At 41.9% G+C, this 15841-nt stretch overlaps 2 protein-coding genes across 3 annotated transcripts in view; both read left to right on the forward strand.

Moving 5' to 3' along the window:
- anos1b (anosmin 1b) overlaps window positions 1–2142 on the forward strand; it is a 37218-nt gene extending 35076 nt beyond the window's left edge. Inside the window, exons 11-14 of the mRNA XM_076088661.1 lie at window positions 258–352; window positions 1224–1386; window positions 1568–1800; window positions 2002–2142. Coding sequence (XP_075944776.1) covers window positions 258–352; window positions 1224–1386; window positions 1568–1800; window positions 2002–2142 — 632 coding nt within the window. The remainder of the gene's footprint in view (window positions 1–257; window positions 353–1223; window positions 1387–1567; window positions 1801–2001) is intronic.
- Window positions 2143–3594: 1452 nt separating this feature from the next.
- Window positions 3595–11215, forward strand: LOC142946788 (uncharacterized). 2 transcript variants are annotated; one of them, XM_076088314.1, is made up of 10 exons: window positions 3595–3680; window positions 4540–6279; window positions 6840–6945; window positions 7477–7624; window positions 7839–7886; window positions 8050–8127; window positions 8514–8651; window positions 9095–9178; window positions 9553–9603; window positions 9881–11215. In XM_076088314.1, exons 2-10 carry the CDS (start codon window positions 4833–4835, stop codon window positions 9998–10000), a joined length of 2220 nt encoding a protein of 739 aa, XP_075944429.1. In that variant the 5' UTR covers window positions 3595–3680; window positions 4540–4832; the 3' UTR covers window positions 10001–11215. The 2 variants fall into 2 exon arrangements, with proteins under 2 accessions (XP_075944429.1, XP_075944430.1); XM_076088315.1 differs by lacking the exons at window positions 9095–9178; window positions 9553–9603; window positions 9881–11215 and having other exon boundaries at window positions 7477–7703.
- Window positions 11216–15841: the final 4626 nt, after the last annotated feature.

Genomic DNA, 15841 nt, shown 5'->3' on the forward strand with positions numbered 1-15841 from the left:
TCCAGCCGATCAGAATCTGTGCTTTTCAGTGACCATGGCAATGAAAAAACAAAAATGATTGTTAATCATCAATCAAGAATAAAGACAAAATATGAGAATTTTCACCAGAAAATGGTAAAAGGAGTAAATGTAAAAGAGAAATGTAGAGAATAGTAGGACGTGTATTAGATTCATCCTGTTATATTTGTCTTATTCATGATAATAAACACAAGATAAACACATGTCCACTGTCTGTCCGTCTTTCTTTTGCTTCACAGGCAGGCAGAGACATCCTGGGCCGTACATTTTGCGGTGGCGTCCACATACGTGCAGTACTAATGTTACAAGCACAGAGAGAACAACAACTGTGCAGGTATAACTATCCTGGCTGAGTTTTATGCGGCTCTTTGTGAGCATTGTTGTTGTGTCTTTTTGTGTATATATGTGTATCAGAGATCAGATTTCAGCACCATAACTCCGATCAGTCTGGAATGCTCTGATCCTCCGTATGTGTGTAACTTTGTCTCTGCCTAACCTGTCTTTTACCATAACTCTGTCAAAACCCTGGCTGAATTATCTTATATTTAAATGTAAAATAATGAAATATAGGGAGGGGTTTGAATGAGAATGCTCTATGGGGAAAGTAATTTGCAGAATTAAATTAAATGTGTCACCAAAATTAAAAAAGGCAAAACAAAATCTACTTGAGATTCAAATTGAATCACCAACTTCTTAACAATGCAGCTATTTTAAACCCAAATCCCAAAGTGAAGCTGCAATAAAGTTAAAAGAACCTTTATTGAATGTATACAGTGCACTTGATATCTGCCCATTTATCAGGAGAAAACTGACCTCGCCAACATTCGATCTTGACCCACTGTTGTCCTGGTGTCAACCTCTCATCTTAAATGATCACAGACGCAGTGGCTTGATAAATATCAGAGTGCTGTGTGCAATTTGCTGAGGTCACAGAGCATGATTTCTGTTCACTGAAGTTCAGCTTTTTTCAAACAGTTATGCCATTCTTTCCTCACCATTTGAAGCTGCCAAGCTGCAAAGTGCCACTTCAAACTGTCGTGTTTATTTTACCATGGAGCTAACAAGCAGCTTATGTCAGACAGGTTTAGAAACAAAAGTAGAGGTTGTGTCTATATTTTACAGAACCTTGTAATATGTCAGTTTTAGAAACCAGCTGTGTGCAGTTTAAACACTCTTTTAAACACTTTTTGATGTTCTCTCTCCAGGGCACCCATCACACCATCACAGGCTTGCTGTTTGCCTGTAAGTACCGTGTCGCCGTGGTGATGAAGGCTGACCAAGGGTCAGAGGCTGTTGCCTGGGTTACGACCCCGACTTGCTCCTCCATCAGGGTCAGAGGAGGCAAAGCTTTGACCTGCAACACTGAGGGTAAGACTAGATATTATACTATATAACCTTCTTGTACAGCCGCACAATAAGCTTTTTAAATGCACTTCAAATAACCATCACAATGTTCAAACTGTAGTCGTGTTTAATCTACGGAGACAAAATGTAAAAGAGTGTTCTGTCATAGATGAAGGACATGTGTTGTGTCTTCTGGTTGTGTCAGAGCGCCTCCTGGCCAGCAGAAAGGTGGTACTGCGTCCAGAACGACTGACGGCTGACTTTCAACAAGTCAATGGCACCCTGCTCATGAAGCTCCGCTGGAGGATATCCCATCATGCACTGGACCCGGCAGCTGTGGAGGGGTTCCAATTCACTTGGACACTGCAATCAGGGGTTACCGCAGCAGTGGAAGGACACGAAGACACACTTATCTCCCAGACACAGACAATCGCACCGGTGAGACACAAAGAGAGGTCTACAGTGACAGCTTTAGGTTTTGCCAGCAGCAGAACGAAAATGCCTTAGAAATGTGTGTGTGTGCGTGTGTGTTTTATATCAAGTTCCTTTTTCTTTCTGTTTAGTTAAGTTTAGTTCGGATAAGTCTGGTGATACTTTTGTTAGTGGTACTCTGAACTTACTCTGCTTCATCCTCCTCAGTCTCAGCGGTTGGTGACAGTTCATGGTCTTCAGGCTGACAGTGTTTACCAGCTGCAGCTCCAGGTGCTAACAGCAGAGGGCAGCAACGGCGCCTCAGTCTCCAAGACCATACATACTCCAGCTATCAATGCCTCACTTTGATAGGTAATGGTGATTTCATGTATGTAGGTGTGTTAACAACTAATAGTCACTCTTTTTTTCCCTCTACATGAAAAAATATGTTTATAATGTCGTGTTTTGAGAATATGTTTCTATGGAAGGATACTACCCTTCATCTTTTGTCCACTTAAACTTACCAATCATCTCTTCCAGGCCGAAACCCCACAGCTGTCACCGTCTGCTGCACCAAGCTCATCTTCACAAACATCAACTTCTCCAACAAAATGTTGTACAAATTGTAAAAAATAACTTGATGCCAGTTTAATAAATCACTAAGTACTTACAGTTAGTCTAAAACGTGTATCCTTAAACCATATTTCTTCCATTTTTTTATTAAAGCTGCAGCATTATTAAAATGATTCGGATTGGCATTATTGCCACAGCAACGCAGGACATGTATGTGCAAAGAAAGACCCCTTGTATGACTGCATCTGTATGTTTGGTGATTAAATGGGACCAATCAGGTCATTTCTAATCATCTGACATCACTGGAGCCAAATGACACTTGTGAAGAAACTTATAATGCCTTTTGTTTTTGGTCATGGAAGTAGAGAATGATATAGCACTGACCATATGTACAAATAGAAATGTATAGCAACAGACTGACTGTTCATTTTAATGCATATTCTGCTGCATTATTTTTTGAAGCAAGTGGGCTGAGTTGGTGAAGCCTTGAAGTAAGCTCAAATATATTTTGTTCATATGTTTAAAAAAGCAAATGTTTCATTTAAATCTCTTTGAATTTGCTTGTTTGATACATTTTGGGCCTTTTGCAACATTACTTTGCATCACGGAATACCCACTTCACTACAATATGACATTTTTACATAGTCAATATAGATATTCCTGTGGCAGATATTTCTTTGTTTTGCTAAACTCATGGCATTACTTTGAAATGGTTGGAAACTACTGCTGTCAAGCAACCAGTAATTATCATGTTAATATTCTCTCTATGTAACCATTTTTGGACATTTAACTGTTGATAATTTTGTACTTAATTCCTTTACTTTTTCACCATTAGTTTTATTTATTGTTTTCCTGTCTTAGTTTTTTGTAATTAAATATTACCAAGATACATTGTGTGTTGTCATTGATCTGTGGGTTAGAAATTATGATACCAGGGATTATACCATAATAATACCAGTTTGTATTGTATATAATTATACAGTATTCAAAATTAGAATTACAATCATCCTTCTACTAACCACTACTTTCCTGTATTTGATATGGCAACACAGATTAATTTACATGAAATGCCTAAAAAAGCTAATTGAAATAGAACAATGTCAACAGGAGTGTATTGCTGTAGATCCTCTTTCTGTCTCTGATGAGGTTAAAATTCAAGAAACGTTGGTGTAATATTTTATGGGTATAGATAAGAAGAGGAATTTGAAGGTTACATGGGGAGATTATCCGGACGCAGCCGACGCCGTGACGCAATCAACGAGCGACGACAGCTTGAATTGTTGTTTCTTCAAATCGTGGTCAGATGAAACTCGGTTTGTTATTTCATAGACAAGGTAGTGTATGATTGTTTGTTTCCACTTTCCCCTCATGCTTTTTTTTGCTTATACTCCGTATTACCTCAAAAACGGATTCGCAGCACCGCTTTTGTCTTTAGACGCCTCCAACTTCCTGCTGAAAATGGAGGAAATGTGTAGTCGATGCTTTGTGTTTACGCCTGTGTTTTGGCTGCAGTTAGCTGACTTAGCTAGCTAGCTTCAAGGGAATTACTAACTGATTCAAAACTTTGTACAATTCTGCGATTCTAAATCAAATTATGGGATCGTGCGTTATATTCTTAAATATATGTCGGCATGATCTAGCTGCTGCGGTGGGCAATGTCGCACTACATGAGGTAACGTTAGTTTTATTAAACTTAACTTAAATGATTGAGGGAATTTAAACGTACGTTGGCAAAGATGCTAGTGATTAGCAAAGATGCTAATAGCTCATTTATCTGCTTACACTGAATATTTGCAGCTCAAGAATGCTCGCTGCAATGTTGCTAACATCAGCTAACTACGACTGTTGCTTCTAACCTAAATAACTGCTCTATGAAAACAGTGATGCTATGGCACAACGGTCAGTTAAGTAACTTGTTGTCTAACGTTAAACATTACATTGTGGAAAAAAGGGAGTTAGTTGCAAGCTAAAACCAATTAGCAGTGATCCACCTGTTAATTGAAGATGATGTCACTGTTGTTACTTTGTAATTGGCTCGTGCATTAAATAATATCTCCCACTGAAAGAGGAATAGATTCATTTTAAGTGCCTTGCACATTTACACTGCAAATATTTAATTATACAGCTAAATGAGATGTGCTTGCTAACATGTCTTTCATTGGCTCTTATTCTCTCTCCCTGTGCTGTGATTAGGGGACCATGGTGGAGTTACTGTTACATTCAGAGTCTACCCGTCACTGAGGAACACCGTATATCTGACGTGTTCTACTCTGTCTGGTCGAGTCAGTGACCTCTGTGGTGGGACAGGCTTTTCGACACGGCAAAAGTACTTTGCAGAAGGATTCCCGGAGGGAAGCGTCAGGATAAAACACAAGGAAGGAACAAAACACAACGCGTAATATTCAGAGGATCAGAAGGAAGGAGAAGTAAAGCGTGTGGAGAGGGGGGGTGTTGGGGATGGGGTTGAAGAGCCAAAGGAGGACGTCATGGTTCACAGCGGCTCTGCATCCCCAGTGAAAACATCAGCATCACCTCATTTAACTCTTCCTGCTACAGCAGCTCCTCCTCTAGCAGCTCCTCCTCTTGTGCCTCCCCATGGGAAGACTACAGATCAGGACCTGAACCCTGCCAAACTCCTCGCTACAGACCTTACCTCCAACTCGGTCTTGACCCAGCCCTCTACTCTAACTCCTGTCGAAGCCGAGCCCCCCACCTCAGCAAAAGCACTTGCTACTAACTCAAGCCGAGCGTCAGCCTGGTCCTCCACAGAGACACCTACCACTACTCGGGGCCAAGTCAATGGCCGTACGTCAGGCAGGAAGAGGACTCCTAAAGCCTGTGACTGCTGTGGGCCCAACAGTAAAGGACACAATGTCAGAACTTTGGGCAGAGGGAGGGGGAGAGGGAGAGGGAGGGGGGCCGGAAGGGACCTCAGAGACACCCCAAAAAGGAAAGTGGAGGGCCAGCTGACACGTATCAAGTGTTTAGATTTGACCACGGAGAATGTGGAGGAAGCCGAGGACGAAGAAGACTGCTATGAGAAGGCGCAAAATACTCCAGTTGTGGCTGATACACCGTCACAAACGGATGTTGCTCAGCCTGTCGCAGTCTCCCTGCAGGATGACCCAATAAGGAACTATGTTGCTCCAGAGAAAAGGGATGTGCAGAAAATGGAGGACGTGTTGATAGAAGGGTCAGGGGGTAAAGGAGGTGTGGAGATGATATTGTCTGGAATAGCAGGCAGGGGAGCACCAGTATTTAGAGGGAGGGGAGGGAGGGGAATGGTGGGAGCTATGTCAGCATCACACATGGATGTAGAAGGTGGAATAAAGAGGGGAGCTTTAGGTGGAGTTGTCATCAGTTCTACAGTGGATGCCCTGGCTCCATTAGTGTTTGTGCAGTGGCAAAACAAAGATGCAGATATGGACCATGGAGGGCAGACTGACCCCAGCTCAGTTAAATCTTCACGTGGAAATGGAGACACGGTAAACCTGAGTGACACTGAACCTGAAGAGGATACGAAGGACGGTAACATGATGGTGAGGGAAATGGCCAATGGGCTACTTTCTATCTCCCAGGACCTGGACTCTGATATGCAGGTGGACAAGACTCCCGACAGAACAGACTCGACGTCTCTACCAGTAACTCTGTCCAACGGAAATGTCCCCACGCCAGCAAATACTGACCACTGCTCCACTCTCATGGAGGTGGAAACTTTTCATCCCGCTGTGGTTGCTCCTCCATTCCAGGGCCCGATTACAGTGCTCAGCATGCAGTACAGCTGGGCACTAAGAGACCACAGGCTGTACTGTCAGCCTGGATCCTGGGTGAGGGCGGGGATGGAAGAGTTGTCGGAAAAAACAAACGGAAGTGAGCCGGATGTAGAGAAGCAGAACAAAGAGAGGCTGGAGCAGCTTACTGAAATGATCCACGGTAAGAGATGTGCTCTCAGTTCTGTTGAGATGACGCACGGTGTATCATTGAGCTTTTTACACAGAAACGAATGGAAGTGCTGAGGACGGCGCCTTTTCTGTCACAAGACATTCGTAAAACATGTGGCCTCGTCTGTGAAATGTTTAACTTTTATGGGATATTGTCTTGTTTGAATTATATGGGTAAGACCTAAATGTATGTGCAGTCGAGGCAATTTCTAAGCTGATACGCACATTTCTTGACACGTTTTGTTTTTCATCAAGTACATTACAAAAAAACAGTCCAGAAAGCCGAGAGATATTTTAGTTTTAATAACAGCCCGGATTTAAGATCAACCCTGATTCACCAACATTTCCACATGGGCGAACAAAATTGGACATCTGCACATAAGAAATAGGGATTTAATCACAAGCCTGAACAGACAATTCTATTATTGTAAGCAATGGATTCTGAATTTGTTTTGTGGAGTTGGGGTGTTAACATCTTCCAAACAATAACGTGTTTATGTGATTAAGCTGATCGATCACAGGATTCAGTAATAGTGATTTCCTCTCTTTCAGATTTTCTGGAGAGCTTCTACATGAAGTACGGCAGTTTCATTCCTCTCACTGAGAGCGATGTCCTGGAACACCTGAAGAAGAAAGGCAACTCTGACCTCAGCAGCAAGTAAGTCTGCACACACACACACACACACACACACACACACACACACACACACAATCTGCCTGAATGCTTGAGGGTTTATCAGATGTTTCAGCACTAAGCCTCAATCACACAATTATCCAACGATACAGATGAAAGAGTTTATGCCAGCAGCAGTTGACATAACAAAAAAAAATTCATCATTTACTGTGTGCTGGGACTTTTTGCTGTTATGATCAACACGACGTGTGTTATTTACAACGAGTATGAGCCTTCATGATCTTGGCATGTCATCATGTTATTTTACATTAAATCAGTCCAGTCGTCGGATTATTCTAATGTTAAAACTGCATTCAGAAGACTGTTTAGAAGCCGTTTCATTTCCGTTGAAAACTTGTAACCTTCCTTTTTTTTTTTTTTTTGGAATATTATTTTGAATCTCTGACCTCGTGGCATCTCTTTCCTTATCTGAACCCATCATATTCTCTGAAATGTCCTTAAAAGTCTAATGAATGCTTGAGAGGATTGCATAAGAACTCCTTGTCTTTGTTTCAGGGGGCTGGACATTAAAAGGGAGATGGCTCGGTACAGGGCGGGACTGGCCTCTGCTCCCATCGCGGGCTTCATGGTGTCGTATAACAAACACACCCTGGGCCTGGAGGACCTTGGCATGCTGGAGGAACAGAACTGGCTTAATGACCAGGTGAAGAAGGATGAAGTCTCGTACAGCTACAGATGTTTTTTTTTTTTTTTTTGGCCATCATCACTCTTCTTCATGCGCTGTGCGGCCCTCTAACACAAAAGTCACTTTAAAAACAATCGAATTCAGCAACAATGAAAAGAAAGATCACGTTTGTTGTGTCGGCGATGTCGGACGGTCTTGCGTTGAATCTTTTTCTGTTCTTCTGTCTGCTCAGATTATCAACATGTATGGAGAACTCATCATGGAGGCGACGCAACACAAGGTAAGTCAGGGTGTGTTTGTATGCTGGAAATGAAAAATATAGCAAAAGGATTTACAACTTATGAAATATAAAATGGACTCGCTGTAGGTTGATTTTATTAATTAAATGTGAACATGAAGTGTTGACTGTGTAATGTGTTAATGCACTTCATTATTTCTCTCAGGTTCATTTTTTCAACAGCTTCTTCCACAAGCAGCTGGTTGCCAAAGGTTATGACGGTGTGAAGAGATGGACTAAAAAAGTGAGGAGGAAGAAGCCATTTTTCACTTGTTTTGACAGTAGAGTATCAGTTGAACTTTAATGTCACTATTTTATTTCCGTTTTTTTTACTTTGCCTTTCAGTCTTGGCTTGTCAACCATTTTTTTTTTTGTTGTGGAGTCATTGCCACTGTTGGCAACCACAGTCTAAATTAAATTAGCTAACTACACAAAGTATGTGAAGTACGTTCAGTAAAGCATGACATCACCACCAATCACCTCACTGTTAGCCGTGCAAGTAAAGAAGAAGAACCTGTTGGTCCTGTAGTCTGACTCTTGGTAGTATTGCCCAATCATCTGACAGTAGTAGCCACGTGCAACATGTTGTATCTTGGATATCTAATGTGTGTGTGTGTGGGATGATTTCAGGTCGACCTGTTCTCCAAGTGGCTGCTGCTGTTTCCCATCCATCTAGAGATCCACTGGTCTCTCATCACGGTCACCATGGCAACCAAAACCATCAGTTACTACGACAGCCAAGGCATCGTCTTCAGACACACCACGGATGTGAGGGCCCTCTGCGCATGTCGATGTCTCTGTAGAGATCACCAGTTAATCCATAAATACCCGGCGAGAGACTCGATGAGATGAATAGTTGTTTCCTCAGTTTGTTGGCGGTAGCGTCAGATAGTTCAGGGTTTTTTTTTCCTCATACGACTGTAAAGAAGCAGATCGTACTTTGACAGTGAATTAGTAGATTAACTAATTACTTGCACCAAAGCAGACATTTTGCTGATATTCTCACCATCTGCTTGAATAGGCTGAGACGTCTTCCTTACCCTCCGCGTTCTTGTTGAGACTGTCCGTTCATAGTTTGTTGGAAGTATTGAAACATTCATAAAATCTAATAAATACTGCCTCACAGTGGCCAACGGACATGTTTGCTATTCCTTTGCATTCTTTGCTCAACATGACTCAGTCCTCTGTGTCTGTGTGTGTTTCCCTGTCAGAACATCATGAAGTATCTTCAGTCTGAAGCCAGAGAGAAGCAACAGGCAGCTTTCCAGAAAGGCTGGAAGATTACCATCATCAAGGTAACTCTAAACCCTGACTGTAATCCTCATGCTGTGTTGTTCACCCTGTGTACGCAAAACATTTATGTAAAAATGACAATTACGTCCAAGATAACTCTTAACATATCTGCAGGACACTGAAAATGTTGTTTGTTCATGCAATACAATTTCTTTGTTGTCTTTAATGTTGTTGCTGGGAGTCGGGAGTTACATTTGATTAGCAAATGAGCCCTGAACAATACATCAAGTTTCTGTTGCATTATTCAGTTTTTTTCCCTTAGTAGCTGTTTGTTAACCACTGTCTCATACATATAGAGACGTCAACTATTCAGCCCAGTAACTGTGAGTGTGACATCTTTTGCCGTCTTCATGACTGTGACTTGTTGCCCCCTCAGGGTATTCCTCAGCAGAAAAACGACAGCGACTGTGGAGTTTTTGTCCTTGAGGTGAGACATTTTCCTTTCCCACTGTCCTCCCGTCCTTTGTTCATGCATGTCTTTTCCTCATCTCCTGTGCCCCCCCCCCCCCCCCCCCCCCCCCCGGGTCTCCAGCGTGTCTTTCCTGCCCCAGTTTTCTGCACACATTTGATCATTGCTCAGTCTCGAAAGACACCGGAGACAAGCTTCTGTCATTATCCACGTTTTAATATGGCAACCTAACTGTGGTTATGGATCATTTTCCCTCACTGTGTGTTTTTTTGTTTTTCCTGTCTTGGTCTGTCAGTACTGCCGTTGTCTCTCTGTGAAGCAGCCTCTTCTGTTCAGTCAGGAGGACATGCCGCGTATCCGCAAGAGAATCCACAAGGAGCTGTGTGACTGTCACCTCAGCGATTTGAAGGACTGAAGAATGGCCGCCTTCACTCACTGCAGCTCGCCTCGTAATACGAGACAGTCTGTCAGATGGCCTGTGTTACTGACAGTCTGTTACATAAGCTAACACAACGCCACCCTTTGTTCTCCAGGGAGCTCTTAACTGCCACTCTGCCTGTTCGACAGCACAGCAGATGCTCTTTTAGAGTTTTGGTGACTTTTGGAGTTCAAAAACCTTTGCAAGGAACTACTGACGTGGCCCCCTACTGACCCACAGAAATGCTGGACCTGTACCCATCGGGTTGTTTTTGCGTTCGACATTTACCTTTCCTAGTGGATTTCAACCAAAATGGACACAAGGGAAGGGAGCTCTGACTTGGACCAGCCTCGCCCAATGCGACGGACCTCTCGTCCCAGATGGAGTGGCCTTACATCCCAGGTGGCCATTTTATCTGGAACAACATTTTTAACTGTTTATTTTATGCTGGACTCTACAGCAGCGTCACACCTACATTTCAAAATGCGTGTTTTCTAACATGTTTAATAAAGTTAGGCTGTTTTGATTCAGTGGACCAACTGTTCACTTAAAACTTGAAGGTTTGGCTTGGACTTGGATGTTTGCACGGTTAGAGGTTCGGTCGATTGAAGAGTCTAGAATATCAACTGAATGTACTGATCGCATATTCTTCCTGACTGCCTCGCAGGGTGCAGACTCAGCACCGTACTGCCTAATGGCACATTTTGGCTGTGGCTTGAAACCATAATCCAAATAATTTTTTTAATTAAAATTCCAGTTTTTCCACCACATCATTTTCTGCCTTTTTTCTTTTGTTGTGATCACGTTCTGCTGATAGATTTTGCACACGCATTTTCCTTCCTTTTCAGCTGTATGACCATGAACCCATCAATTTCAGTTGAAAACTCAATGCTGGTTTTCAAAATTTCAGCCAGCTGCTGAAATGAGCACCACCGTTTCATTTCATATTGTCGAGGCTTCCTCCTGCGCACGGACGCATCAACACGGGTGCAGACAGTCGTAGTTCCAGTGGGCTCTTAACAGAGAAACAAGTGGACCTCAGCTCTTTTGATTAAATCTTCTGTCCAACCTAGATTTTGTTGTTATATGTATTTACAGATTGTATTGTACTTTTACTGGCCTACTACTGTACATGCTTGCTTTGGCTAAAAGCCATAGTTGTTTCTTGACTGTTTTTATTGTTATTAAAAAGGCCAATGCTGCTGCAATGAGCTTTTGTCTTAAGTGGTTTTGAACGACTAGTGCAATGGTGTGAATAACAAAAATGCTGAAACATAAAGGCAACAACATATAGTTTCAGGATGGATGACGGCTGTACTTGTATGAAGTCGGAGCGAGGGACCTATTGTTGTTCTAATGTTACTGTATTCGGAGCTACATTCAAGGCTTAAGACCTGGCAAAATGACCCGGCTACGCTGCTGGTCCACTTAGGAAATACCAAATTACTCGTGCACGCAGTGTCTGATGGTCACAGAAATGTACGGCCGTGTCAACGAGAGTCCTGCCAGTACCATCGACGTGCGTGAAGGTGCGAGGGCCCGAACAATGCTGCTTGCAGCTTTAGTTGAGGTTTATTTTCCCCCCAAAATATCCCCTTCTAACCAATTTCTCTGCACAGACCTCTGCATTTCTCCAGCAGGGACTGTTTCAATCATTTCTCCTTTATCAGATCCAGTACCAATCGAAAATAAATGGAATTGACTCAATTCTGTTCAGTCTATTATTCTGATTTCAATATGATTATGAAGAATGCAAATTAAATTGCTTTGTAGCTCTGGTTTCAGTAATTTATGACAGGAGGGACCTTCAAGTTAAATATGTCCCTCCACCATTGATGGTATGCGAGTGACTTCAAAGATAATATTTACTTATTAACCTTATCTCTGCATTAAGGTCTTGAGTTAAATGTATCTTTTTTTTTCATGTGGAAAATAATCTCTTGTAATGATCAGATTTCTGAATTAGTGGGTGATGGAAGACCTAAAGCCTCCATGCGATAAAAAGGAATTTGTGAATTATGTTCTGAAGCTCGGGCCTGATGAACTACTGCATTTCTACATAATTACCAGAAGAGGGGGCTCTCTATCTGCAATTATCTTGCTGTACTTATCCTCTTTTTCTTTGGCACCCATCCAAAGCACAAGGTCAGAAACGGTGGCCCTGGAGCTGGATTGAGGTTAAGTGTGTTGTTCAAGAGCTCTTCAGTGAGAAACACCTACTGAGGCGCTTGACCTGCCAACTTGGCGAGGGATGGTCTTCTAATCATTATGCACGTCTGATTATCTTGGTGCTACATACTTTAATGTCATTATTAGCATTACACAGGCCTGAAAATTAGTTGGCCTTTAAGCACCGCTTTAAACTAATGATGTGCATTATATAAAGGCAAGTTGCAGCTTTAGATTACTGCTCGGGCTTCATCATCTCAGCCTGTGGGGAGTGTTTTCTTCAGATATGCACAACTAATGAGGGCTGTGCTGCCTGTTTTGCACTTGGTTCTTTGATTGTGTTGAGCACTTTGAGAGCATTGTACCGTTGTTAAGGGAGTCAAAGTCAATCATTTCCATTATAAGCATAGAGTGCTGCTGGGATGATGTATTTTTGTATGCCATTGAAATTTGGATTATTGTAGTAAATTAACTCTCTAGCAAACAAGAGTTTATGGTACTTAGACCTAGCGTCAACAAGATAGTCTTCACAATTGAACACCACAATTTTTGAGGCACCAATGCAATCACCATAAGTAATAGGCTAACGTCAGGCTATAAAGGAACTACACCACGGTCACATGACCGGTTTTGTAGTCTCATTTAGCCACTTGTTGACAACCGCCTGTTAAGATACACAAGCGCTTTAAAATTCACAAATGGGGTATTTATTGACGTATTTTGTGCCGTAGAACAAAACATTAAGAATCTGCTAAGCGTCCTTATTTCAGGCATAGTTTTCCACTGGAAGGGGAGGGACTTTGCCTCTCTATTCGGTCAACAACGAAAGAATTATATTCTGACCTGATGATAACAGTGGATAACTAAGGTTAATACAATTCATCCCGAGCGGGACATACATATCTGTACCAAATTCCATGGCATTGTATCCAACATTGAGACATTTCACTGGAAACCACCAATGTCAACCTTTCTGACTAATTCTAAGTAAGCGCTACTCAGGCAGGTTAAGTGCTGCAAAGCAATGCTTTATCCCTCTAATGTAGGATGAGCTGATAAGAGGCAGGAGAGACGTGCGTCTCCCTATAGGTGAGAGTTGGGTAAAAAGAGTCTGATATTATCCCTCAGTTGGACTTGCCCTTGTCTTTACTTTCACTCCATTTTCCTCCGTTGGTCTTTCTAAACAATATCCTCTTGTCTCCCTGATGCCTATGTGTCTGGAGCCCCCAACTTCAACTTCAGTTTTATTGTCCCTATAAGGAAATTTGGTTTGCAGCCAGGGCTAAAAATACTCAAAACACCACATTAAACAAAAATATTCTCCCACAAACAGGACAATGAAACCAAAGTATAACTCAAATAAATAACAGAGATCAAGGCCAAAGTATAGTCACCACTGCTGATAAATAAAAACTCCAAAAGACACCGACAGATAACTTTGAGTTGCTCTTGTCACATTGACGTTTTAAAAGCATAACAGTAAGAACCGGTCCAAGTTAAGTGCTTCAGTGTAAAGAGCCAACTGCTTGGAGCCAGCTCTCATTACATTAAAACATTTAGTCCATTGGAAGAGCCACTGAGTCTTTAAGTAGTTTGAACAAGTTTAAAGTCCAAATGTTGACCCTATATGTTAAAGGCATCAACTTCAACGAAACATAACCCAGAAAAAAACAAACCATTTGATGTTTTTCTCACGTCATTACGAGACTAGACTTGAGTCCAATTCACAATTCTGTTCTGCTCCAGAGGAGGAACATGTACTGTGGACATGTCGAGTCCTGCAGGGCTGCATTGACTGTACAGACTGCTTTGCTTTTGCATGAAGACTGTTAATGAAAAGAAGTTTAAAAGGAGGTTCACTATTGAATCGTGTTTTCTAAGAGATCCACAAATATTTTTGTTTCAGCAAACACATAAGGCTGGAAAGCTAGTTATGCGGGGGGGGATTGGAGGGGGCTCTGAATATTAAAATAAAAAGGTAAATGATCTTCAGTGACTCCATATTTTTTCACCGTCTCAGTTTCATCACCAGGGAAGTGAGAGCACCGGTTCTGTGATTTAGAGCTAAGGGGCCCTAAGACTCTTGAGCGCTTTCCATATGAGTCAATTGTAGGAGCAGACCTGGAGAGATCACACAAATTATAATCTCAGAGGTGAAAAAATGATAAAATAAAAATGATTCAGGTCATCTGGCAGCTGAAGTAAAAACCATAGTGAGATTATTTTATTACCTCTATCACGAGTGCCTGTCATGCATTTCCTTCTATTTGAAATTATTATGGCTGAATTTAAGAGTTATCCTCACCATGTCTTCTCTGTGACAGCAGATTCGTTCTTTGTACAAAAAAAAAAATCTTTTCATTTGTTTAGAAACCCATGTTTTTGAAGTAGACATACAACACATCTGTCTGTTCCTTAAACGAGTCGTCCAAGACGGAGCAGCCGTAAAAGGGCATCTTGACTTGATGTCTCTACAGTCCGAAAAAAAAGAAGCAGACCAGACTTGTCTTGGGAGCTGCAAGAACCAAATACAGAGAGTAACTCTGAACTCAGTAGTGTTCATTTATTACTTGGACTGATGAGCGATTGCTTAATTGCATTGTTTGAGTAAAACTTTTCTCTGGAAAAGGAATGAGAAAGGGAGGGGGAGGATAGGCAGAAGTGGGATGGAGTGAAGAGTGTATAAAAAGAGGGATTTATTTTAGAGGGATTGAGAGGAAGCTCAGAAAAGGGGAGAGATCTTAAAAAGACATTGAAATGGATATGGTGAGCACTGCAGGAGATTAAGAGAGGGAGATGGACGGTTTGGAGGATCTGTTGAGGTCGGCGTTGCTGTAGGGATCACAGATATTAGTCAGAAAGCTAAATGTGGATAAGAGACTTCGCAAGTAGTTATGTAAAACATGGATGAGACTTTGATAAATAGAAAATCCGATAGAGGTAGGTGAAAATTCAAATATTTCATTTTCATGGAAAGACTGGATTTTCATACTGAAAGAGACGGAGGTATCCACTTGATTAGACAGACTGCTGAAGTCTCATATTAGCATCAGATAAACGGAATATATATTTGCACAGATGCTGTGGATTTTGTCCCCCATCTCTTACACTGAAAGCTCATTAGAAAGGGATCTCCTTCCTCCCGGTATTAAAACAGGGAGAATGGTTACGGACAGAAACAATCTGTACACCTGACCTTGTTTTGTCTTATTGTTTTAAGACCGACTTAAATAAATGTGAACATATTCTTTCATACATGCCAGGACGTCCTAATAACAAGATAAATAAAAACATGAAAGGTGCTATATTCGAAATTAATATAACAGCAAACAACTATTTGCAATGTAAATATACAGTGGGGTAATGTAATCCTGAGCAGAGAATGAAGTCACCCTCCCTCTGTGTGTGTGTGTGTGTGTGTGTGTGTGTGTGTGTGTGTGTGTGTGTGTGTGTGTGTGTGTGTTGTAAAACGAGCTTCTCTGTGCTTTGTGAGTCTCTCTGTTGTGTCCCACCGGCCACAATGGCTGCCTTGCTGCATTACGCTCATAGGGCGGTTACTGCTGATAACGATGGCCCACCTTCAGGTTCCCCCTCAGGTAAACACTGTTGGTTCCATCAGCCCTGTTGCCATTATTTGCACTGTTCCTGCCGTTGGGACATTTAGCCACG

Source organism: Anarhichas minor, unplaced genomic scaffold, assembly GCF_050575085.1.
Source record: "Anarhichas minor isolate MPS153535 unplaced genomic scaffold, ASM5057508v1 ptg000010l, whole genome shotgun sequence".
In the NCBI taxonomy this organism is placed as follows: Eukaryota; Metazoa; Chordata; class Actinopteri; order Perciformes; family Anarhichadidae; genus Anarhichas; species Anarhichas minor.